This window comes from Notolabrus celidotus, chromosome 11 (genome assembly GCF_009762535.1).
Source record: "Notolabrus celidotus isolate fNotCel1 chromosome 11, fNotCel1.pri, whole genome shotgun sequence".
NCBI lineage: Eukaryota > Metazoa > Chordata > Actinopteri > Labriformes > Labridae > Notolabrus > Notolabrus celidotus.
In genome coordinates this window covers 28576912-28604763 of record NC_048282.1, presented here as the reverse complement: position 1 = coordinate 28604763, position 27852 = coordinate 28576912, and the positions used below count along the sequence as shown (strand labels likewise).

The window sequence follows — 27852 nt, the reverse complement described above, 5'->3', positions numbered from 1 at the left end:
CCCTGGTAAAGAATTGCTGTGCATTTTTAAATTTTAAGTGCATTAGTTGGGTCCCCCAAATCAACAAGGTCTGCATCTACCCACGGTTCTAAGAATGTTATAGCCTTAAAATATTAAATAAATGTAGCTCTGGGGGTTAGGCTGTTTATTTTAAAGCCAGCTAAAGATTATTTTCTACTAATGGCTGTTTTAAATTTTAATCTGCAGTACAGGAAGTGAGTTTTTGTTACAGAAAGTTGTTTGCTTTGTTGTTTTGTCAGAGAGTCACAGTCCTCAGCAAAAAAATTAACTTTACCTGAGAACAATTTTTATACTTTTGTGCAATAGAAGCAAGTTAGAAAGGTAATACCATCCTGATTTTACAGCCCTGATTGGCTGGGAATTGCTGTATACAATCATTTCCTAATCTTTCTGGCAGATTTTCAGACATGCATTTCAAAAGAGGGGACGTTTCATGTTCAAACTGAAAAACTGAAATTCATCCTGACTTTGATTTATTCATCACGCTGTGTGAATTCATTTTTTGGATTAGGGATTGTGGCTACTTTGCAAATTAAACATACGCTGGAAATAGTCAATAATTTCACCCTTCAGTTAATCACAGAAAGATAACTTCCCAAGCACAAAAACAGACAGCCCAAAGATATTAATCTCCAGAATACTTTGTCAAGAACTTATAGCTAACGAAAAGTAACTGTGTGAGAAAAGCAAACAAACTGTTTGTAAAATACACAAGATTGCAAGAACGTAAGCAGCCTTAACCTACTGAGGACTACTCAGATTCCTTGAACATAAAAAGGTGGTAAATTAGTGCATTAAGCATGCTGAGCTAGTGCCAGAAATATGCCCAGAATTGATGAGGTGTCACTTTCACTAAGAGTCACACAAATGCACCGACAAGAGCCTCTGTGATCCCTCCCTTCCTGCCTGTCTGCCACCAATGAGGCACAAACACTCTGATTTGCATGGTCTGCATAAAAAAGGAACGTCCTTGATTTGGGAAAGGTTGCCTTGCTCTCTACAACCCTGGAAACACTACTGGCATGCAAACCGCTACACTACTGGCCCCGCCTCCTCTGCTTACTTTTCCCAGCGTCCAGTCAGACCGTTGAATATCAGCAAATCTGCGTCCTGGTGACACAACACGGTGCTTTTTCCTGAAATACGTCTGTCTTATGATTACATTTGGTAGTAAGCGACAAAACATTCTAACAACAACCATAGCTGATAGTGTTTTATCCAATCCTTAAATGCCTGGATTTACATTTTGAGATCAATTTCAAAACAGTGTTTAATTTAGACGGCTAGCAGCACAATGCAGGTCAGACAACAGGGCAAACAAGTTACAACATCAGCCAATTAGAAACACACCAGTGTGAGACATTTCTTGATAACTGGGCCAAGGCTAGTAAGAAAAATATGACAGATGGAGACAGAAAGCAATAACAGACTATCTGTATTTCTCACTGTATCAATCGCGGCTGTAATTTTTGAAACCAGAGATAAATAAATCCCTTCATCTTTTATCTAAAATAAAAAGTGCCTGTGTTAAATAATATTTAACTGTTTGTCAGTGACAGATTGTCTTTTGGATCTCCTGTTACATCTGAGACTGTCTGGTGCCTTATCATCTGGTTGTTTTTCACTCAATTAACTTTCATCACTGCAGATGACTATATTTAAATGGTCACAATGTGTTAATCAAAAGCACGGATGGTTGGTTTTTGCATATTGGTTTTAAGATTTGTCATAGTGTGTGTTTAGGTGTCATTACAAACAGTTTTTCTCAGAGACAGAAAAAAAACAGTTTTTCATCTATCAATAATGGAGAGTAAAAGTGATTCATCAAGCTGTCCCCTGAGAAAAAGAGCAGGTTGGCAAATGAGTTCTGAGGCAAATGAAGCAGCGTTCAGTGAGTCCCTGCTGTGTAAACACACTGTAACAACATGTGTCAGAGTTGTGCATGTTTGTCTACACCGTAATGTGGTCCATGTGTTGAAAAACCAAACTTTCATATTGATCGAATGTCAAGTAATGTTAAAATATGACTTCTGAAGACGACTTCTTTTCAAACGTTTAACTATTTTTCCTGCATTCTGAAAATTGCTTCTCAGGTTAAATAATAAATTGATGCTCAAGCCTTTCAATTGCCCGCTCTAGGTAAAGATTGAAGAGTCAGTAACTAATTCTGCAGCTCATTTTTTTTCCCAGGAGATTCATTATTCCTATCTGAAATGTATTTAATTATGTTTGCAATTCCAGAAAAACCTCAAACAAGACCAATGTTCTCTTAAGTATACAAAAAAAAAGAATTAAAAAACTCATTTAAAAAAATCTGTTCTTTAAATGGGAAAATGGAAAACCAAACCAAAGGGCATCTGTGACGTCCTCTTTCAAAAGCAAACCATTTCAGGATTTGACTTTCAAAGGAATGAAAATGTAAAGTGGTGTGTTTATCTCCTTTAATGTGATGCATATATGAAATGTGCGACACCTTGAGCTTTCACAGCGCCCGTGTTAAACACTGTTTACATCGAGAGCTCCTTGTGATGCTTGCTAAATAGGGAAGCGGGGAAAGTTGTTTGAATCACAGTCAACATGCAATTGACAATCATCTTTGATTCATACCAAACAGGGCTTTTATTCCTGAATGAACCCAGAGTAAATATTAACTACAAGATCAGGCAGACACTTTAAAACGGACTTAGATTACATGTGAAGATATCAAGAGGAGGCTTTTGTTAGTTCTGAAAATGATTCTTATGTTGGACTAAAGACTGTACTGAAGCTGTTAAGTGCAGACCATTCATACAAATACTAATCAGAGGAGTGAATTCTTTATGGCAGTTTTATAGCTTTGAGTCAATACTAATACACTATATTTGTGTTTTCAATTACATTTTTGAAAAGGATGACATTTTTCTGAAGCTGCACTTTAAAGGCACAGTGCGAAGACAGGAATTTTTTGTAATATCTAGCGGTCAGAGTCCAGACTGAAACGCTAAGGTTGCTCACCCCATCCGTTGGTGAAATTCCTGAAGTGATAGAGGCTTTCAAGGCCAAAAAGCTCCCGGGGTTCATGATAGGTATGATGCTAGATTTGTCATGTCTTTACTGCAACAAACTTCAATAACAACCGTCTTTTTCTTCTTCGTCTTCCAAACGGTGCATTTTCAGCGGCCACCCACAAGAATCAAAAATGCGCTTGCTAGTTTGTCTGTTTTGTGCTACGGTAGAAACATAGCGGTGCAAGGTGGAAGCCTCAGTGGAAGGGGACCTGCTCCTATGTACAGTAGATACACTACTGGTCAAAAGTTTTAGAACACCCCAATGTTTCCACCTTTTTATTGAAATCCAAGCAGTTCAAGTCCATTGAATAGCTTGAAATGGTACAAAGGTAAGTGGTGAACTGCCAGAGGTACAAAAAAAAAAGGTAAGATTAACCAAAACTGAAAAAATAATGTATATTTCAGAACTATACGAAAAGGCCTTTTTCAGGGAACAAGAAAAGGCTTGCTGTTCTGCATCAATTGAGGTTAGTCAAGCCTTGGAAGTTGTAGAAAGAATGCCACGAGTGTGTTCAGCTGTTATATCTGCCAAAGGTGGCTACTTCGATGAGTCAAACGTTTAGACTACATTTTGGTTTATGAATTGATTCCATGATTTATTTTTGAAATTCAATTGTTTATTTGTTCAATGTTTTCATTTCAGAGCACAATAAGACATTGAACTGCATAATTTTCAACAAAAAAAAATGAAAAATTGGGGTTTTCTAAAACTTTTGACCAGTAGTGTATATAAGGCTTATTATGAGTTAACAAAAAATATATGATTTCTATTTATGCAGTAATTTAAACAGTCTTATGAATATCAAGTCGGCTCTTCTAAGTGACATTAAAAACTACACACTGCACCTTTAAATGTCGTATATAAAAAATGCACAGGGGAAACATTCCATTCCAGTTGCTGCAAGAACATCAAATAGTTAACTAAACCCAGTAGCTCTTACCTTGTGTCTCATTATATATTGTTATATTACATGTCACAAGTTAGCAGGTAAATATTTGAGCACTTAAAAACAGTATTTGACAGTGATGTTTGCAGATCAGGACCTTGGAGTTCTGTTGTTTTGAAAGTGAGTACTAATAAAACACCAACTTCTGCAAAGGGACAGCATGATCAGAAAGTGGTATGACACAGTGAGCACTGGCCTTACCTCATTAGTGTTCCACCGGTGTCTCTCTTTTGGCAGCGAGGTGCATTTTGGTAGACATTCAAGCAGCTTCTTGGGCAGGTATATTTTCAAATGTCCATGTTCATCTGCAACAAGAGCGAGACAAAGCAGAATATTTAGCACAGGCCTCATACCTTATTGACTCACCCGTCTCCCTCTTTATCAGTCTATCAGTCTCTCAGCAGGAAAACGCTGACAGGAAAAGAACTATCCCCGACTGAATTAGGAAATTAATTTAAGAATAGAATATTGCGTACATTTTACTTTGTGCTCAGCTAAATTATTTTACTGTGAAATGCATTCCATCAGGGGACTTCACCGGAAATTTTTCACTGTCAACTTGTAAAGGCTGTGTCTATTCATTATTTAGACACAATAAACACCCTTGAGTGATTTTATAGTGTATGGGGATTTAGCATGGGAATCTGTGTGCCACACGCCAGAGTGTGGTTTAGTATTCAGGGAAATAATCGCAATTACCAGACCCGATGCTTACATCATAACACATGTCCTTCAATGTGTGATTTACATTTTATATTTTGTTCGCACTAAATATAAATACTGCAGCAGTAAACTGTAAAGATGCACGGATAAATTCAACGTGCATCTCAGTCTATTGCTTTCTTTATGTTCAAATATGTAGATGGCTTAAGAGAGAACGAATTACATCTGTTGTCAGAGACTAACACATGTTGAATTTGTAGTATAAAGAATAATCCCATTATAGACTGGGAGTGTTATTTTTATCAGAACATCAGATATAGGCTTAAGTGGCAATATTTGCAGTAATTTGCATACAAAATGAGCTTATTCTAAGCAGGGATCTTATCATAAATGATACGAATCAAGGAAAAAAACATTTATTTTAATCACAGCGTCATAATGGAGGGACATTTTAAAGCTCCTGTGGCAAACTATATCTTTAAGTCAATTTTGGTGACCCCCCTGGACCTCTTATCTCTTTGCTTGATTGTGTTAGTGGTGTTTTATAACAGCTACAATCTTATGTGAGTCACTTATTGAAATTCTTTGTGTTAGTGAATGTAAAAAAAGATGGCTGCTTCTTTATCACTTCATCTGACACCTACCCCCCAGCAGCAGCAGCAGCAGTATCAGGCATTAATAATAACAGTATAGACTAGTCGACCTTCATTATGATGGTGTTGTTTGCATTTATAGCTCATAAAGAGACATCACTTTTACTTTCAGTCTCTTTCATAAGAGGATAAAAAAAAGCACAAGAGCTTTAAATGTTGGAAACAAGGCTACTTATAAAAAGTACAAATATATAAAAGTTATATCAGGGGCATTGAAATGAAAAATCCGAGGTGCATGGATCATTAAAAAGGTTGAGTGGTGAGTTATGTTACACTTAGTCATTGAGGAATTATGTCACCATCATTTCAACAAACTAAACAAGCAACATGAGTCCTCTTGTCTTTGGATCTGCCTCTAATGTCTAGTTGATTCCTCTCCTCTATGCACCAAGACTGAGAGCATCTAATTTCCTTTGTATATACCACACCTATTACAAACTGCACTGCATAAACTGAATGCAGATTTAGTTAATCCAGGTAATGTTCCAGCACGTGCAAATTAATCTATCATTTGTTTTTTTATGTGTGTGCAATGAATGTAAATAAATGCGCTAAAGGATAAATAAAGCATTTATATGAAATGCAATTTAGCTTGAAAATGAATTACTACTAGAAAACAACATTCTCCACATTCATCTACAAAGCTGTTTGTAAGGATAGGAGGGGGAAATATGGGAGGGCTTAGGGAGAGAGAGGAGAGTAAAGCCTGAATATGAGTGCTGACTATGGATCCCTGGGGTAGTGGTTCAACGGTTGACTACAGAGAAAAAGAGAAAAAGTTCAACCAAAGCAAAATACCACTTTAAAGGCAATACAAATAAGCCAGTGGAGCTCTTGATTATGAGGATATAGAAAGTGTTTGTAGCTTGTTGTACATCAGAGCAAAAGGAAAGTGCTACCGCACAGAAAATGTCCATATGGAAAATTCAATGGGAATGAACACACTGGGTCCACAGAGATAGAGCTGGCACTGAGCCCATAAGTGTAATACGTAAGGTGGAACATCATCGCTCCCAGAGGAACACAGGAGTAGATGTGTAGTATTTGCCATTTCCATCTGTACTTATAATTCTGCATGTAGACACTGTTTTATATGGGCTGCACAGGTAGCTGTAACCATTCGCTTTGCCCAATTAAGAATCACATACAGCATCTGCTCACAGGTACCACCACAGCGGTTTCACTGTCAGAACTGGAAAACACGCTGCAACTGAATGATCAGAGAGGTACCTAAAAAACAAGTAAGGTGTTTCTGTGAGCAGATGTGTTTTTATATTAAAGAAGTCTTGGCTTTCAGGCTTCTTTGGAGACAGACAGACAGACAGACAGACAGACAGACAGACAGACAGACAGACATATAGTATAACAGACGTAGTCTCTGTAATGTCACCTGTTGTTTTCTGAGTAGAAACTTTGAGGCTAATCTAGGGCGGGTACTATATTGACAATGCTTACTCAGCCTAACTTCTGATTAGGGATGTCAACAATGAATCGACTATCGATCAATTGACTGTTAGGAACTTACTCGAACACATGATGTTTGTTTTGATTTCATATCACGTGGAACAAACATCATGTGGTCTCATATTTCGTTCAGCTATCAGGAAGGTGTTTTACGTTTAAAGCATGTTTCGATGTGAATCAGCTGACTAAAGGTGTTGCGCACAGCAGAGACGCACAGCGGAGGGGCTGCGGCTGAGTGACAGGTCTCCATGAGGGCTTTTTTTCTCCGCCGCCGGACTGATCATGACCCGGTTGCGCTCCCGGCTGACACCTGACCATGTTCACATGCTTATTTTTCTCAATAAGAACGAGCAGACAGAAAACTGGACACTGTGAGTCTGAAATATGTTTCTGTTCTGTTCCCTTGTTGCAGTAAATCCACATGTTGTAGTCTGAGTCTTCACTTTTATGACTGTATGTCCGCTGAGATTATGAGCCTGCTCCACATGTTGATATTCAGCATGTTTAACATTTTGAACACCTCAATATGATCCGTAGCTATTCAATACTGTCAGCTATATACATTGTGTTGTGAAGGAAAATTTGATTCAGGGGAAAAAACGCATTTGGCATTGATTTTGACATGGCAAACTTTTATGTTTTTCTAATGATAATTGATCGTTAACATTTCCAAAGATCGATCATGGAAAATACTTGAAATTTACATCCCTACTTCTGATTGTCATAAACACAGGCTATGAGATGGAGCTGAAGCTGGCTTTCAGCTGTGTAGCAAAAAGCTACATCGCGCCCACCTGCCTGTCAACTCAGCAGTAACAGATGATTGGCATATTATAAACATTCTTAAAACCAACAAGGATTCCTTAGCTCTTGCATCCAGCCTCAAGTGGACACTTGAAGAATTGTTGCTTGGTAAGACAACATCAAGCTACATGGGGGCTAGCTAGGTATAGCAGCTACTAATTAAGCTTATGTGGTGTATGTTAGCCCCTGAAAATAAACTTGATTTATTCAGTATTGTCTTCAGAAGGCAAATGATTAACTGAACATCTCACACACCAAGTAGAATAGAGTGAGAGAGGCAAACACTAACTGCTAGGGAATGGTAACTAGCATACCCAGGGAGTATGTTCATGTTTGTTAGATTAACATGAAGTGGGTAAAGGTGGAGTAAGCAGTTCATTATTCGGTCTAATGATAGCAAAATGTACTGCATTGAACCTGAGCAGCAGAGACAGCTACTGGAAAGAAGACAATGTGCAGAGCTCAGCAAATAAACTGTGACGGTTTTTACTGACGTCACAGCAAACGCTTAAAATACATAACAGGTCGCATGTAAATAAAGCGCCTTTAGTTAGTCTGGAGTCCTCATTTGTTTAATTTTCCATAAAGGATGAAGAACAGCAATTCAATATTGAAACCCACTCACTATTGTGACATCATGGTGGATCCACTCAAACACACACACACAATATATATATATACATGCGGCCGACTCCCTCCTACAGAATGTGCTCTGAAGATCTGCTCATTGCAAGCGACAGACAGCAGCAGCAGCAGATACATATGGCAATCTGTCTCTGCACAGATTATTCAGGATTCAGTGTTGCCCTCTGGCACAGCCTCCTATGACACCATTGAGACAGAGCTGAATTGGAATATGCCTCAAGTATGTTGAGGATTTTGTCACCGAGAGAGACAAGATAGAAATCTACCGTAGGAGGACATGTCTGCTCAATCTGCCAGCAGGCAAAAATACTTAGGATTAGAATATATAGCATAGAGGATCTTGACAGATGCAAGGAGATCTCTCACTTGGTTTTATTAATTTCACAACCTCATAATTACACCGGTCATTGCACAAAATCTCTGTGTACAAAGTGTTATATCCTCTACAACTCCTGCCTGCCGTGGACTCCTTTACTATGCAAAACACATCTCAGTTCAGTATGCAGTGCACATAAAAAAGGGGACCCGACTGCAACATGCATTTTACTTTGAAATGCCAGTCTTGTATTTGTTAGCTAACAACCCCCCAAAGCAACAGAGCAACCTGTGTAAACCCTGCAGGACTAACAAGGTGTTAACTGAGTTTCTCTTAATCCTCTAACCTTTCATGGACGGCTCTGAAATCAGGTTACGGACAAAACTGGGGGACTGATCAGATTACTAATGTGCGTGTAAACATGCCGAATGTGAAACAACACAACTCTTCTATGAAGTTATTCTCATACGAGCTCAATATGCTCGGCTGTTATTTTTTACAGCAGCCAGTTGTGACATAGAAGCATTTTAAAAGTACTTAACTTTTTATATAATCAAGTATATCTTTTAATTGGTTCATTACTTACGCTCTGGATAGCAGAACTTTTCACCTGTTTTATTAGATGATGAGCTATGTTAACAAGCCAATTAAAGTCACAAGCTTCTTGCATACAAAGGTTTGTGTTGTTGTAACACAGAGGTTTTGAAATTCAAACACTGTGGGCCACCTTGAACAAAAAACGAGACATCTGATCCCCCAAATATTTGCAATGGATCTTTGGAAACCTGTGGCTTCATGTTTTTATCCTATGCAAATTTATACTTCAGCAATTTGTGTAGATCATTACAGAATCCGAGGTCTCTGGAAAGTCTTAAATGTATAAAAAGTGCATCATGTCTGTCCTGGATTTGACCTCAAAACCTCAACATGCACCTATGCTGTTCACCTCATGCAGCCTTTGCCTCAGGTCTCTTCCTCTGCCCCCTGCTACGTTCCTCACAGTTGGAAACCCCCTGCAGCAACATATATATCTAAAAGTCTGGTTTACTAATGAGCTGAATCTGAAGCGTCTTTAATGGATAAACAGTGCGGTTGCAATACTTTCTCCAGCACAGGGGGTCTGGTATGGAACAAAAACTACAATATAAAGCTGGACCTATAGGACTTTTGAGACCACTACCACATTTCAGAGCTGGGGGAATTTCAGCGGTAGTTATATTTTGAACTGTTATGGAAACAATCCCTTTCCTGTGTGGACTGTGCACCAATAAGACCACGCATAGGTACTCTGAAAACTGCTATCTTACACAGAATACTTTAATAGAGTCTCATCACTACCATCGCTCTCTCTCCCTCTCTTCTCATCTCCCTCTATCCCTCTTTCCAACCCCAACTCGGTCGAGGCAGATGGCTGTCTAACATGAATCTGGTTCTGCTCGAGGTTTCTGCCTGTTAAAGGAAGTTTTTCCTCGTCGCTGTAACTAGCTAAATACTGTGAGGTGCAATGCTCATGATGGATTAAGGTGGGGTTAGACTGAGTCCTACCCATAAACAGTGTAAATGATGGACGTAGTATCTGTGACGTCACCCATCTGTTCCTGAGCGCTGTTTTGAAGCCAATCGAAGGCGGCAGCCATATTGGAAATGCGGAACTCAACCAGGCATAGTGTGACGTAAAGAGGCAGGGTTTCATAGTTTAAGACTGGAGGTTGCCGCTTGGTCCTACCCTGTCTTGATGTTGAATAATTTAACATAGAGTGGTCTAGACCTGCTATGTTTGTAAAAGCGTCTTGAGAACGTTTGTGATTTGGCGCTATACACATAAAGATTAATTGATTGATTGATTGATTGATTGCTTGATTGATTGCTTGATTGATTGATTGATTGATTGATTGATTGATTGATAATAGAGAACATTCTTTGGCACTCCAAATGTGTTGATGTAAGATTGCATTGCCTTGAGTGTCCATAGCACGCCTTCATTAAGACATAATGCGCCTAAACATACAGAAAAGGCAACCAAGTTATTTGTATGTTCAAACTGTAGTAAAATCTTCTTGATGAGCCAAGTCAGTCACCTGACCTTAATCCAACTGAGCATGTGTTTCATTTGCTGGAGACCAGACTGAAGGCAAAAAGGCCCCAAAACAAGCAAGAAATGAATATGGCTGCAGTACAGGCCTGGCAGAGAATCACCAGGGAACATGCCAAGTGTTTGTTGATGTCTATAACTCATGGATTGCAGACAGTCATTGAGTGCAAAGGATTTGCAAATATTTAATATAATGAACGCAAACTCATCTAGTCAACCGAGCCATAAATTTCAATTACGACATGTGCGTTTTAGTGTTATTTTTTTGCTGCAACATTTTTTAAATGTCCAAAAGAGGCCATCTGTTCTTAACCCTGTCGAGACTAAATTATGTGTTTTACACACTCAAAAAAAATGTATGTTGCTTTTCTACTCCAAACTGTTTCATAAATGATGATGTATCACAAAAATTAGACTAAATAAAAGTGCATTTCTCTTTTCATTTCCCTGTGTGCCCTCTGGTGACATTCACATCCAAGCTCCACCCCAATGGAGGGATGTTTTGGAGGGAATCCAAAGTAAAAGCTTTGAATCCTGCTTTTGGTATTTTGACGAGTAAGTGACACACACAGTTCTGTTTACTCTCAGCACAATTGAAACATATATGATGCTCTGTTATGATATGATTAACACATGTATATAATGCTTACTCTTTACCCCATTTTGACAAAACTTGTTCTAAAAAAGGGGCGTGGTTCTCCTGCAGCCCAATTTAGATGGCATGGAACACTGTGATTGGCTGGTGGGTATCCTATTTGAAAAGTGTATCATTTGGGTGGCGTCAGGAAACATGGATCCAGACTAGGGATAGACCGATTATCAGCGGGGCCGATTATTGGCGCCGATATTTGGCTTTTTTTTTTTTTTTTTTTTTAGTTATATTTTTGTCTTTTTTTGTCTTTATTGGATAGGACAGCTGAAGATAGACAGGAAATGTGGGGAGTAGAGAGCGGGGGAAGACATGCAGGAAATGGTCGACTGGCCAGGAATCAAACCGGTGACCCCTGCGACGAGGACTGTAGCCTCTGTATGTGGGGCACTTAGACCGCTAGGCCACCAGCGCCCCGATATTCGGCATTTTGACGCATATCGGCATCTGCCTTTTTGACAGCCAATAAGAGATAAATTCAAAACTGGGTTATTTTGGCAGCCGCACCACCAGGTAACTCCAAGTAGAGTATACACCTAAACCAAAGTGTGTGCTCGGGTTAAGTTTCGGAGTTTGTATTATTCAAAATTTTGACGCCAATATTTCCCTTTTTACTGCAAATGAATATCGGCTCCAAATATCAGTTATCGGCCTCCTTGACTACTAATAATTGGTATCGGTATCGGCCCTGAAAGAAACATATCGGTCTATCTCTAATCCAGACCTCTCTGAAAAATTGTGTTCATTGGAATGGTACAGTTGTTTATTTCTGCAATGATTAATATTACTGTTTTTTGAAGACAGATTGGTGGGGATGTACTAAACCTTGTCTAATAAATAAACACTAAAATATGTTAAGAAGAGTCAAAATGGCAAATCAGAAAGCTGTCGAGTCTTATATTCAAAACAGTCTGCATGCATGAGAGCTTTTCAAACCTATGGGCAGCCTCATACACATTAACATTAGATGATGTGGAAAGCTAATGTGTCTTTTATCTGGCCCACGTGAACAAGTGTGTTTCTTTGAAGAACAGGGCTAACTGCTCTCATGTTTCAACAGTGCTCTGTGCTTTGTGCTGTTAAATAAAGCATGTCTTTTAGATGTTGCTCGTATTTTTTAAGATCTTCAGGTTTGGCCTTCTGTAATCTGGGAGTCCTTGTCTAACTTTAGAGGGGCCTTGTTTCACCACGAGAACATTACTTACGAGCCTCTCAAAGAACACAAAGGTTGGACTCAACATAACATTTGTCGAGTGCTGAGGTTTCTTTTCTACGGCGTTACACTCTCATAACTCTAAACCGTTTTGTTCTTTCAGCTGCTATTTATCTACGCTAATAATGTTTCAGCTGCTGTACGTCTGCTCTTCCTTCCAGCTCTGTGAGCAATCCAAAGAAGTATTTCTCAGTGATTTAAGATCAGTCCACTGTGGCATGGAAATCCACATTATGTGCATCAGTTGGAAACAACCAACAGGGGAATGGCTTGGATACAAGTTTTTGGAAAAGGTTTACAGAATACAGAAACGCTCCTAATAAAAAACTGTCTGATTTAATCAGTGTATAAACAACAAATTACCTGCAAAAATTTGGCTTTGAAAATGTAAATCTGGCTCTTTTTTTAGAGCTAATCAAAGCCTTAGAGGAACTGCACTTCTTTGCATTTCCCGTGGATTCCCTTGTAAGCTTTAATATGTATTTTGGAGTCCAAACAGCAAGCTTAATGACTGCTTGTACATTAGCCAAGCAAGGGATACACAAAAAACTACTATTTGGTTGTAAAACACTAAAGTGCAAGACAGGCTGATACCAGAGCTTGTTACATGAGAGGATGTGCTGAGCTGAGCTGGCACGCTGGAGCCAATTACATTCTCTGTCTTGATGAGCGAGCTCACATACAAAAGGCCAAACAAGGCGAGGAGCTCAATTCAACCAAAGGCTACAGGTCTGCAGCTTTCATGTTGCCATCACTGCCTGGTCATTTTTCTTGCTGAAATAAGGCAGCCTGTGCATGCACTTTTTATAATTCACACCCTCCTCTGTCAAATAGGGATAAAGATATATATTTCTGTGTGCTGATGTTTGGATTATCACTGATCCTGGCTGCTAAGCAAACACTTGGGCCAAATTTAAGGGTATCTGTCATGCTAGCTTGCTCAAGCCCCACCCTAGAGACAAGAGCGAGGGTCATGAGACTGGAAAGGCTGACAAAAACAAATCTTTAATCAATATCTGAGCCCTGAACGCAAAACCCTCTCTCTTCCGTCTCTGTCTCAGAGCGCTCTGGGAGTGACAGTTTTTCTTTTTAATCTGTGCCCACATTGTGGAGAAATTGCAAGCTAATGTTTTGGCTATAGATCATTCAACAAATCGCTGCCGGCGGTGCATATCCAAAGTAACAGTCTGAATGTATTTTCCACAACAGTTTAGTGGCTAATATGGCTTAAGGATGTGTGGAGCAGTGTAATGGGATCTGTGCGTTTTGCAGCTATACCTGAAACATGAGGGGGCTGAATCACAGAGGAACAGGCAGACTTGTGGATAAACATTTGGCTCTCATCTCTGTCCAGTAAGAAGTGCTGTGAAACTGAATTAGGCCCGTGGCAATGTCTGTTATCATTAGGTTGGATGACGGCCATCCACTGGGCTGGACCAAAAAATGCCCCTAAGAGTTTAGCTCCAAAATTAGCTCTGTTAGCCAAATGAGCTTAGCTCAGACATATTTCATAAACTGGGGTGAGAAATGTGGAGCTACCGGGGAAAAAGAGCACTCTGCTTCGTCTGGTGTGCATAAATCCAAGCCGAGCAACAAGTTTTAAGTGGTAGTGAATGATACTGTCTGGAGATATCACAAAGTAAAAGCTGCACAAAATGCTTCAATGATATGCAAAGAGGAGCTCCCTGTGATGCTTCGAAATTCTAAATCTCGCCCTAATGATGGCCACCAGTCCATCATTCTTTACACTCTCTTAAATTTCTGCCTGTTTGGCGTACTTTTCAATAAAGTGAGGATTGTGAACTAAAGGAAACACAGTTTATTTAAGCTCCATTATTGCACATGTGGTGCCGCTCATCCTTACATCCCTGCAAGCAGCTGATAATGTCTGTTCCGTAAGCTTACTTTTAAAGAAGCAATAGGCATTAGATCACTAAATCCTTGCATTATATCAAAAAGGAAATAACACTCACACACTTATGCACTCACAGAAACAGTATAATATCACTTGTTATTTTTAAATCATTGTACTTCCATCAGCAGGGGATTTGAGAGAAAGCATGCAATTTCCTTAAAACTGATGTGAAATCGTAGCCAGTGAAATGCAGGGACATGATGAGAAATATAACACGTTTTTGGATTCAAACATTCAGGCTGGAGTGTGTGGGATGGGACATGCTCAGAGTATAATAAGCAGATCTATAGGAGGCGGGGTGTCAGACCAGACCAAGCGACAGCGTGGAGTTGAAGCTCAGACCAAAGGCAAAGGTGCAGCAGCAGGTTCACGCGGTGAAAGCATTTTTTAAGATGTAGGCAGATGAATGAAAAGAAAGGGACTGAACAAAGGAAGTGGTGAAATGTTAAAAGCTGAGATGCGCCAAGACAGCCGAGATGCACCGATCAGCTGATGACATGCCGTCAATTACAGGCGATCAATTTTGTGAGGCATGACAGTGAAGTGGAAGTAGAGAGAGAGGGGGTGTGAGGGGGGGTTTAACCAGCAGAGGACTGTTGCATTAGTATTTATAGGAAGCACCCTGTGTGCTCATGATATTAAGATATCTTCCTGTGATTGAGTCAGGCCTGTAAATTCTTGCTAACGTCACCTATCATTTCCAGCCAAATGTCATGACTTACAGGCTCATTTAACATTTTTAAAGCAAACATTAATCTCTCAAAATGTGCATTATGTAGTTAGTTTCACATTTTTCTTTTCATATTTATCTTTACACACAACTTCCCCATTGGGTGTGTGAAATATATCTTACATTCTGCTGTAGTTCTCCCCACACATGAGTCTGAATCACTCATTTCAAACTGCTTACATTTGCAGAGACCTTGAATATCTATATTATTAACTTTATAATGCTTCTACAAGGAGACTGCAGCTTTGGCCTTCTAGTGAATGGAGCATTTGATTAGACCAAAGTCTCATGTGGGAGATCCTGGGCTGAGCTTTATTACAACACACTACAATAAAAGCAGTGTCAAATTTCCCTGGCAGTAATAGCGGCGACCGGCCCAGAGTCCAAGGGCCGGTATCCCCGCAGCCTGAAGGCTCCTGATGGGGACGTGTAGAGGCGTAGACTTAAAATAGCCATGTGTAAGTGTAGGACTGGGAAACCAATTATCTTTATCATTTGGCCTATAGCCTGTTCGATAACACTCTTCCATACAGTGAAATTAACAACCGCCCACAAGCAACAAAAAGTCTTCCTGAACTTCACTGTGGTGTTGCTATGCTACAAGGAAATTACAGCAACAGAAAGGATGAGTGTCTGACCTGAAACTCTCACAACAGCTGGTGTAAACGACGCAAAAGGTGCTTTCCCCTCCGAGTGAGAAACATTTAAACAGATCCAACTGCTCCCTTTCTCATGCTCACCTAATATGAAACACCTAATACGCTCAGGGCAAAGATAATGCCTCTGAATGATGTTTTCTATTACAAATTTGAGAAATGGTTTACATTTATCAGGCTAGTTGCAAAACTTTTGATAATGCACATATCAAAGTAACATTAACCGGGGGGACGCTGGTGGTCTAGCGGTCTAAGCGCCCCACATACATAGGCTATAGTCCTTGACGCAGAGGTTGCCGGTTTGACTATTTGCTGCACGTCTTCCCCCCCTCTCTCTGCTCCCCCCGCATGTCCTGTCTCTCTACAGCTGTCCTGTCAAGAGACTGTCATGACATCTCCTTATGTAGCTTCTAGTCATTTTTAATTGTATGGTGTTATTTGTTCTTTTCTTTTCTTTTCTTCTTTTCTTTTTTGTTTGTGTTTTGGTTTCTCCTCTGCCTTTTTTATTTGTATTTATTTTATTGTTTAATCTTGACCTTTTTGGGCTAAATCTGGCACAAAAATGTTAATTAATATGCTTATAAATTAAAAATGAAATAAATAAATAAATAAAAGGTAAAAATGCCCCCAAAAATATAACTTAAAAAAAATCTTGTATTATTATTATTATTTTTATTATTATTATTATTATTATTATTATTATTATTATTATTATTATTATTTATTTATTTTTTTATATATATTTTTTCTGTATTATTATTATTATTATTATTATTATTATTATTATTATTATTATTATTAATAATAATAATAATAATAATAATAATAATATTTCTCCACTTATTAATACTTTTGGACAATTGATTGTACTGTCTTGTCCATTTTATCTTTTGTGGTGTGAATGAGTGTGATTGAATGAGTTGTTTAAGTTAGGTAGTTGTTTATTGTTGTGCATCTAAAATGTCCTTTTCCTTTTTCTGTACCCACCTCATAAAAGGAAAAATTCACAAAAAATATTTGACAACAAAAATATTAAAAAATAACATTAACTGACTTAATGTTTCATTTGTTTTATCCAAAGTAGCCACTATTCCAACAAAAGTTGACACTCCTTGTGACTCCAGCATTTTGTTTTAATTATCATACTGTCATGTTTTAGTCCTGAAGTGGTCAGCATGAATTTTGGACATCATTTTACAACAATCTAACCAAAACTTTGCACTTCTCCTAACTCTCCCAAAGTTCTTTTGCTGCCAAAACTGAACTACAGACTGTAATGTGGACTCTGTTGTGTCAGTCCTGCACTCTGCACACCCACCATCCAAACAAACAACCTCCATGCGAGCCAGCAGGGTCCAAAATTTACTGTTTAATTCATTCTAAAAACTTTATCTGTGGCCATAATCCATGCAGCGATTAAGTTGTCACCACAACATAATTGGGGAATCAGTTTAGCGATACACAAATGTAATATTTTAGGAGACAGGGTTGAGGAATTCTTTGTTTACTTTCCCTCCACAGCTACACTTTAGACTCACTGTGGCTCCATGAGGTTATATTAGTATAGCATAATAAGGAAAGACTGTCAAAAAGTCAAACAGCTGAAAAAAAAAGGCCCAGGCCTATTACTGGAAGTTCAACAAACATGCACACACGGTTAACTGCCTGCAACAAACTGAAAATGACTCTTTATGTGTTCTCAGCCCTCACCGAGCTCAGCCATCCATAAAAATCCCATCTCAAGGAGAGCAGAGGTGAGGTCTCTCCCCCTCACTCCCTCTCTCTGGCTCCTGCTCTCCTCCACTTCTTTCTCCCTTTTCGCTTACACATGCACACAAACAAAGCCCTTCCTTCTGTGTCATAACTACTCCCACAATTACTCAGACGATTGCTCAGATCAATGGTTTTACCTGCCGCTTTTTCGAGGCTGCTGTATTCTGCTACAGTGTGTGTCCTGGCGAAGCAAGAGGAAGGGAGAAAAAAAAAAAAAAAAAGCTCCAGGCTGAACGCATTAAACAGGCTGTCTGACACGGGTACAGGATACTGTAATACCACGCAATAACACGAGGGAAAAAAGCAAGACTGGCAAAACGTATTGTCAGTCACAGCTGTCACACATGAGGGGAAGTCTATCAACGTGTCCCTTTTACTGTGTGCATCCTTGTTTCATAGATGTGCTGGAGCGGTCCCCTGCTATTAAAGCTCTAAAAAAAGACATGCTCTCTTTAAGGACAACACCAAAAATATTTGGTGCAGAAGAGCTCTCCCTGTGATAAATACCAAGCGAGGAGTCTAACAAGAGGTTAGAGGGTGATTTCAGTCTCTCTGTTTAGAAATGACAAAACATGAGCACACTTAATTACCCGGTCTCTAGTCTAGATCAACAGAGTCTTCCAGCAGTGAAGAGACGGGCGTATTTATTAACAGTGAAGGGCTCCTTTTCTGCCGAGAAACAATCTGCCTCACAGAGGACAGTTTTTTTTTCAGTGGGTGAAGGCAGATGGAGGCTAAAAGAGGAACGAAACGAAAAAATCCCCCTCAAACAAAATCAAGAGTTTGACCTATATTTCTGACTGATCTTTGTTTGGGTTGTGACAGAAAATAGCACATGTACACAGACTGCTAAGTGCGCTGAAGCAATTCCCACAGAAGCTGGTTTTAAAAGTCAGCTATGATGTTGTGTTGTCTTTGTTCTTTGGCCCTCGTCTACAGCTCTCACAGAGCAGAAATGTAATGCGAGGGAGGCAAAGGCAAAGATTAATGCATTAGGAGGGGGAAAAAATCTCACAGGATGCAACTTTTTCTTCATATTTCACATCACACGCTGTTTAATTTTCGTGAGATTTAGAAGCCGTATTGTTAACTTTGATTGATTCCTTCCCCTCTATCAAATGCAGGTTAAGGAAAAAAGCAGCAAAGAGGCAAGTACAGAGGCCATAATTGATGGCTCAAAATCTAAGCTTTCTCTCTGAGGGTCTGCTCAGGTCCTGATCCCCTGGCCTCAACCTGAAACAATCACTCTTAGTTAACGACAACACTTCAGCTATTGACAGCGTGATCCCGTAAAGCAGACACTTCAATCAACAGAGCAGCCCGCAGGAGGTGTTGTGTTGGAGGAGAATAAAAGAAGGAAGAGGGGTGGAGGGATGGAGGGATGGAGGGATGGAGGGAGGGGCTGGGCATGGGGGGAACGGATGAAATCAAGAAGTAAATAAATGAATCGATGAATGAATAATAGATTGGCCAGCTAGTGGCCTCTCGGAGCAGCAATGCAGTATTAATAACTGGCTCTTACTGTTGGTCTCTGTGTCATCACTGATACTCTTAGGTGGACCGTGGCCAGCATAACACACTGCTGATCTGTACATTCGATCCGGATTACGAACTTTCTTCAGTCCTTCAGGAGGCAAAGAGAAAAGTAGAGAAAATCGAGGAAAAGAAGCAATCTCGCAGCCTGTGATAGCTGAGCAAAGTCCCCATGCAACAACATCAACAGAGGGTATGAAATACATTTAAAACATACAGGAGCTGTTCAGAGAAATATGAAGCATATCAATAGTTATGACTGTAACTGTAATGATGAATAAATGTGTCACATAAAACCTTGTTGTTCGTCTATGACCTATGAGAGAAACTGCAGGGTCAATGCACACCTGGCCTGGTCTGATACGGGTCAATAACACTCCCTATTTTATCAGCTGTAAACCGTTGGGATCAATACAATCAGCCAGCGGCGAACATGCAAATCAGTCAGTGAAGGCAGAGTTTAGGAGAGAGTCGTCTCAGCGACCACAAACCGGACCGGTGTCCCATCTACCCTCACCTCAAGGATTCAATTAAAATGCTGAGAGCTGAAAAAAGAGGAATTGGGGCCTGATTCAACACAAAACTGGGAGAGCAAGTCGTCCGACAACATGAGGAGGTTAAATTCATCCTTCTTTACAAAACAGCCCAGAAATATTTATACCATTGCTGCACAAGCACTTTTGTAAGTTAATGGCTGACTGCATGCTTACTTGATGTTTTGCTACCGCTTCACCCTGAACTTTGAGTGAAATGATAACATCAGGAAACTTAACGCTCGGACAATAAAAGGGGAAATATTTCTCCCTGCACAGCTGAGGCTATTGGCATCACTCACTGCAATTTAGAAAGCAACATTTGACCTACTCTGTGCAGAAGAATCTTGCACTTTGTCGTCTGTGTAACCCACCTGTGTGAGTTTTCTGTGTAAGTTAGCTGTCTACATCACTTGTCTTGCATTTACCTAATTTTAAATGAATCTGAGTTTGCTGCTAAGCCTGAAAAACATCCTGTTACAACCAGATTCCCACCTCAGAGATTTAACTTTAACACAGCTTCCTTCTCTGTTGAATCCCAGCATCATCAAAGTGTTAATGCTGCAGCTTCTCCTTGCAAAATGTCTTTTTTTATCTTACAAATTTGAGCTCGTGTACAGCAGTATTTCTGCTACTGTGAGCTCCTGTGGACTCATAAGACCACTGGCTGTAGTGTTATCATGAGCAGCCTCAGTGTAAGACGTATCAAGCCTGGCTTTTCCAGTGCCCTCCAGGCCTTGTACTTAAAGTAACGGACCCAGAGTGCTTTTTATGAGTGTGAAGAAAAAAAAATAACCTCAAGGGCCCTGACAATCATTTAGGCCGGGTAGAAATACCCCGGGATGTAAACATTACACCACTGAGTGAGACTGGGTCATGGCCCCTGGGTTTAACACAAGATGTAACCCTCAGTTGTTATGGGCCATCATAAGAGCTGCCAAACAACTCAGAGGGATCAGCATGGCTGCATACCACAAGGACAAAAGGTTAAGGGAAGACCGTCCGGCTGGCTTGGCTGCTACCGAGGAAACATTGTGGAGCTGTGATCTACTTTTAAAAAACATTTTCTATATCATTTTACAAGCAAAAGTTTGAAAACTTGGACACGGGAGAAGAGATTCAGCATGACAGCTGTGAGTAAAAAGCTTTAAAGGCCCGGTATGCACAAGACGACATCACATTTATATGAAAGTAAGAAGCCCTCGTCCTCCCTCTCACTCTCTCTCTCTCTTTCTATGGTCCCTTTGCTCCTCCTCCTCCTTTTTCCACTGACCGGCCTCACAGGAACACTGAAAATAACTTAACCTGCTCAGCAATGGGACTTCCAAGTCAGGGTTTTTCACTCAGAGCTCCCTGCTTTGGAGAGACATCCACGTTTACAACTGGAGCCTGTTTGTTGAGGTTCAGCTATGTAGATGGATACAATAGGACTTTACACCACAGTGAAGTCATTATTATCATAAAACCAGATGTCTTCCTTTTTTTTTTTTGTCATATCCACAGACACATCCTTCATATAGGGGAGGGAGATTCTGTGGCTCAATAGCACCCCCTGGTGGGACTCTGTTTGATGGTTGGCACACTGACATCCAAATAACTGAAGTCTTTTATCGTTTCCCCTCACATGGACAGAAGCAATTTGTTTACACTCATTTGAAGCATTGAAGTAATTCTACATCAAGAAGAAAGCACGTTTGAGGATGCTGACATCACACTTTGACGCAGTTTCTAGGTGTGAAAAAAAAATCTGTTTTGAGAAGCTGAGAAACAGCTGGTTGTTCTGTTTCTCAAATTTTGCTGCACATTTTTAAAGTCTTGAGTGACGCCTTTGCTTTATAATTAAATCAATTAACATAGCAAATATTAAAGGGGAGAAGCAAGGGAATACTGTATTGATGATCTGTCATTTTACTAACTTCAGCTCATTAGAAGCCTTAATTAAAAAAGTATGACATAAGTGTGAGCAAAGCACAAATATAATCAGGTAGATTAAACCAACATGAATATAACTTAAACAGGTAGACCCAGTGAGGTGGTATAAAAAGCATTTTAAAGTCACTAATCTGGGAACAGTTCTCTCTCTAACATTTGAAACAGACTGTAAATTGCCTACATAAATCATCCAGGCTCTAAACAGTAAACAGCTGACATCTGCGTAGAAAAATAGTCCCTTTAAGACTTCATATTCATAAATGCATTGTTTAATTACTCACCCAAAAAATCCATGGGCATATCAGGATGAGTACAGATCTCTTATGCATAAGATTTTCAGTGACAAAAAAAAAATCCCACTAAAGAGGAGATAAGTAAGTGCGACTCATCTTGGGTAAGTGAGGCGTATGAAATAAGACGCGAGGGGGTGAAAAAGTCATTATTTGGTCCCTATGTGTAAAGTAGTGCACTGTGCAGGGCTGCTTGAAATCCTACTCTCCATCCTCCCTGTCTCCTCCGCTGTGATGGCATTTCATTTCAAGTGCGATAGGGCACTGCAAGCGAAGCAACGTTTTCATGTCCGCGCGTCTCACACCAAAATATAGGCCAAGTGGTATAATTGGAAAACATAACATCCGCTCATTTGGAGAGTATTACATTACTTTAGTATCACGCTGAATACCAAAGAGAAAAAATCTCGCGCTTCAAGGAGGGGGGAACTGAACGACCCTCTTCAAGATGATGAAAAAAAAAACAAAAAACTAGGGTAATACATTCAGAAACAGATTTCTAAATCACATCCAAGCTGCAGATTACGCGTGAAGAAGAGAGCCGTGTTGACAGGTGAACTATCCGAACCACGCCGCTTTTTAAAGCTGGGTAATAAGGGAAGAAGTTAGTCGATGCCAATGACATGTTGTCATTAACTTAGCCGTGTTGTTAACAACTTGAATGGCGTTTCGTTCGTCAAGAATCCGGAGCAAAATAAACCGTAAACGCGTCACTTTACCCACGCTGACTGTCTGTCCCCGTGGCGTGCTTTAAATGTGGGCTACGATGGGAATAGTAGCTGGCTAGAATGCAAGCTAATATTAGCTGGCTAGGTGATGTCTCCACGTTTTAGCTGCCTTTACGAAAAGGGAAAAAATAGCGGAGCCGTTTCCTACACCCCAAAATTTCTCCACTTGTCCTCGCGTGTGCGTCATCTCCGCACAGAGTTACAGCTGTTCTAAAAGCGCACAGCGGTCATACTAGTAAAATTAATCCCATTATATTTCTCTTACCTTCCGGCTTGTTTTCGGCAGCCATTTCCCCTTCACGCGCAACATCCTCCTCCTCCTCACGACCGTGGGTACCACGCGCGTGCACGGCGAGGACAGCACGAGGAGGGACTGGAGGAGAAGCGGCGAGTCGGTCCGGCCGAGGAGAACTTACCATTGGCTGTGAGGCGGTGACTGACAGAGAGGCTCCGGGATGAAGAAAAACACATCTCCCCTCACCTTGACACCACCAGCAGGGCTTTTTGTTTTTTTCTCCACACTGAATTTTTAAAACAGCTCAGAGGCGCTGCAGCTCTGGCATGACGCCTTTCTTTTAAATGTAGAAACGCGTTATTATATTAAAAGAGATAGAATATTTATACACATGCTTTATTTTTTATAATTTTCTTTATTTATTAAGTTGTCTCTTTTTTAACAACCAAACATGCATACATACATATGGGACCAATAGGATGACATACCATTGTGTAAATAAAACAAAACATAAACATGAAAGAAAGAGCAACATATCACATGACCTGTTTATGAATTCATTACCTACACAAGTATCCAAATAAACTTTGTGGGTATGCAGCTGCTAAATATATACTCTAAGCAACATATTGTCAATATTAGGTACTGCATCATTCTATACCAAACAACCCAGCATCCTCAGACTACACTTGACACCTAAAGAAATATAACATAGGTAAGTTAAGGGTGTAACTCTAGTATTTCAGGTTAACTCAGTAAAATACACATGCTTTATTTTTTATAATTTTCTTTATTTATTAAGTTGTCTCTTTTTTAACAACCAAACATACATACATACATACATACATACATACATACATACATACATACATACATACATACATACATACATACATACATACATACATACATACATACATACATACATACATACACATGGGACAAATAGGATGACATACCATTCTGTAAATAAAACAAAACATAAACATTAAACAAAGAGTGGGAGTGCAGCGGGGACAGAGCAACATATCACATGACCTGTTTATACATTCATTACCTACACAAGTATCCCAAAATAAACTTTGTGTGCTAAATATATAACAATATATTGTCAATATTAGGTACAACATCATTCTATACTAAACAACCCAGCATCCCCAGACTACACTTGACACCTAAAGAAATATAACATAGGTAAGTTAAGGGTGTAACTCTAGCATTTTAAGGTTAACTCAGTAAAGTACACATGCTTTATGAATGAAAAATGACTTGGAGTTTATGGAAACATGTAGTAGCATTTCTCAATCAAGTACTGAAAACCAAGTGGCTGTTCAACCCTACGCTTTGCATTTTAGGTATAATAACAGAGGGGGTTAGACTATCACATTGCCAGACTCTGTGGTGTAGATTGGCCCTTACCACAGGATGTAAGATTTTGCTCAGACACTGGAAAACTAAAAGTAGCATCTCTTTGTAGGAAACCATTATGCTCTGCTGAGAATCATCAGGAATGGACAACTAGTCTGAATCTTGGCAGTGTTCTTCAAATGTACAGCTAGGAAGAGACATAATAAGTGACAAACAAGTTTGAAATTGCATGAGGATGTTTGCAGCAGATGTTGTTTCTGACCTGTTTTTGGAGCCACACCAGACACAGTATGGCTGGGAGAAATTACCAAAATAGCTACCTATGAACAACTTATTTTTAAGCTTAATAACAGACAGGAGATGTTTTTGGACATATGGGGCCCCTTTATGGATACTAAACAATATTGAATAACTGGTTGTGGTCAAGATGCATTGAGTCCGGTGCTTTCCCTGTCAGAAATTAGTCTTTTTTTTCTATTACTGATTGTTTGGTATCACTATGTTTTTCTTTTGTCATTGGTCTTATTACTACTTTTTATGTGAAATGTATCTGGTTTCTGTATTGTTTTATTTCTTCCTGAATTTTGAAAAAAAGGTGAATTACAAAAGAGATATAATATTGCTCAGTTGGAGAGCCCATTACGAGAGTGAGGAAATGAAATGCCTGTCTTTGAGAAGTCTCAACAGAGTTGTTCAACATTTAATAAACTGAGTGACAAAAATATCCTTGTATTCTACAAAGGGCTGCATGAACTATTTAATCTCCCTGAGTATACTTCTTTTTAACATAGCCTTTCTCTACTGATACAATACAGAGATTGAGGTTTGCAAAATATATTTATTGTTTTTTTTTTCTTTTCCACAAATAACAATAACAAAAAGATTGCACAACATTTGGTCTGCACATCCATCATAAATAATAAAGAAATGTATATATTACAAAAGCGTACAACACATAGGCAGATTATTATAATTGGGTTTTTTTTTCGTTTTTTTTTTTTACTTTCCTCCCAAAATGAGGGCAGCGTCCAGAGTTAGTCAAGCATAACACCTTCAAGAGTCGAAGCCACAGTAGAGTTTGAGAAGAGGAGATATGTAAGAATATCATACAGTCTACCAGAGCAGGTACCAACAGTAGCATTTTGACATGGATAACCCAGGAGCAGAGAGACAGGATTCATGCACAAAGTCACACCAATAATTTTTTCCATACCTTGCAAAATGTCAACCCAATATGCTTGAATTTTAGGGCAGACACAATGTGTGTAGGTCCCTACTGAAACCTTACATTTTAAACACAGAGGTGAGAGTTGGGGATTCATTTTATGTCTTTGACTGGGAGAGATCTACAGGCGGTGCAGGATTTTGAATTGTAATAATCTGGCACGATTACATATCGACATCTTTCTTGTATGGTTCCATACCACGTCCCATTTGAGGTTTGCTTTTTAATTGGCTTCATTTGGAAACAGGAAACTTTTCTGAAAAATCATTGAGGGAAACAGCCTTAACAGCTTACTGCTTAAATATTTAGCATATCATATTTAATTTCTGATATGATCCACTTATCTAATCTGTGTTTTCATTGAGTCTTGTTGCCTTTAGATAAAAAAATAAATAAAACGTTCAACCCGTAAGTGACACTGTTCTCAGTCTATCAATCAAGTGTCCAGCTGTCAGTTTGCATTTGAAAGACTGTAGACATGTTTGTTATAGACACGTCCAACTGATTTCACATAGTGGCACTATGATGTGACCATTGGTGGCTGATGGCGGAGTCCTTCTGAATAGTGCTGGGGGTCTCTGTGTGACTCACACTTTCAAAGACTAACACAAAACAGGGTTACTATAAGATTCAATCTGCTGTCAGCATTTTCAAATTCAGCTACATGGGCTTGACAATAGTATGGCTACCACGCTAAATGACTACAGGCAATCTAATTAGAGATCATTGTGCTTAATAGACTTTGCTTTTGGCACTCGCGTCAAGTACAGCACTTAAAGGCAGCCTTCAGTTTATATTATCAGTCTGGTTGCCCACAGTGCTGAAATAGAGTGAGATGGTGGTGCTGAAAGGACAGCTCCTCTGCTGCAGCTGCAGCCTGTGCGCCTTGTACAGTCAAGGCTGGGCGTGCAAAGAAAGAAAAGATGAACTAATGAAAGGCTAAACGTAGTGAAGTGATTCCCTACCCCCTTTGCTTATTTGTTCCAAGGTAGATGGATGCAGAAATTATCTTTATTGGATGAGGCACACATTACCTGACTGGAATGTATATTATATTGCATCAGAAACTAAAGCATTTAAACTAGAATTTATAGCTAAACTGCAATAAAACTGATGTAATTATGTAGTCATTTCCTTTCATGGTTATTTTAGATATTACTAATATATATATTTTTTAATATAATTGGTAATTTGATTAAGTTTTATTTTTTCTTACCAAGAATAATAAACAACAAAGACAAATCAAATAAAATGGACTATGACAACATCAAATCAAATAATTAAATACATAAAACAACAAAAAATAATACTAATGAATAAATAAATAAATTAATTAATTAATTAATTAAAAAAAAAGAGGTTGGCAGTGGGCATTTACATTCACGTTTTCATTTACATTTATGTTTGCATTCACATTTACAGGGCAATTACCATACATTCTTCGCAGAGTTATGTTGTTTCCCCCAGTCTTAAAGTCACTGAAGCTGTCCCATTGATCTCTAATCATATCGTTTCTGGAGTTTAATTTCCCCAACATCTTCTCACATGCTGCACACATTCCTGTCATCTTCTCCCTCTACATTTTCAGTGTAGGAGATTGAGTCTCCTTCCAGAATTTTAGAATAAGTCTAGTACAGGTTATGAAGCCAGTTGTTAATATTTCGAAATCTAGATTTACTCAGCTGTGGCACCAAACTTCTGTCACAGAGGAGACACGACTGGGGTGATCTGGGCAGTTCACATCCTAATCATTCATCCATATATCTCAGAACACTCTTCCATAATGGGTATACTATGGGGCATTGCTATAGTGCGTGCATGTATGTACCACGTTCTGTTTTACATTTCCAATACTTGCTGTCTTTGATTAAACCCATACTATACTGCCAGATATTACTTATATTAATTTCGATTAAAATGCCACAGCAACTCCCTAGATAGAAGTTAAGTAACTGTTTTTTTTTTCTTTTTTTAACCTTTATTTAATCAGATGAGTCCCATTGAGACCAAGACCTCATTTACAAGGGTTACCTGGCCAATAGGTCAGCAGCACATGTCAAAATAAATAGCACAACATGGGGCATATATACAGACAGTATGTAGAAGCAATCAATAATAATTTAAAAGTGCAACTTATTTTCAAGTAAAGTGCAAATTGTGATTACAAAACAGCATTTAAAAACACAGGCACTGTTCTGGGGTCTGTCTTTTATTTAAGATGACTTATACTCATACACATGCATTTATCACATAACTGTGATAAATATCAGCCTCTAACCTCAAAACATCTTGAAAACGATTTAAAGCTTTACATTTAAAACTTATCAAAAGATGAAACAGATCACATTCACAAGCCTCTGAATCTATGAATGCAGTAGTTGTACAGTCAGTCGTTCATCCCAACCACTAGAGGGCGACAG

General features: G+C 39.2%; 1 protein-coding gene across 2 annotated transcripts in view; it reads right to left on the bottom strand.

Moving 5' to 3' along the window:
* Positions 1-23029, bottom strand: part of LOC117821074 — a 32061-nt gene extending 9032 nt beyond the window's left edge. The window contains exons 1-3 of one of the 2 annotated variants that reach the window (XM_034695099.1): positions 21868-22300; positions 19111-19212; positions 4217-4320 (exon numbers count right to left, since the gene is read on the bottom strand). In XM_034695099.1, coding sequence (XP_034550990.1) covers positions 4217-4320; positions 19111-19212; positions 21868-21886 — 225 coding nt within the window. In that variant the 5' untranslated portion in view covers positions 21887-22300. Of the gene's footprint in view, positions 1-4216; positions 4321-19110; positions 19213-21867; positions 22301-22869 lie in introns of those variants that run through there. The other variant, XM_034695100.1, reaches the window with a different exon arrangement.
* Positions 23030-27852: the final 4823 nt, after the last annotated feature.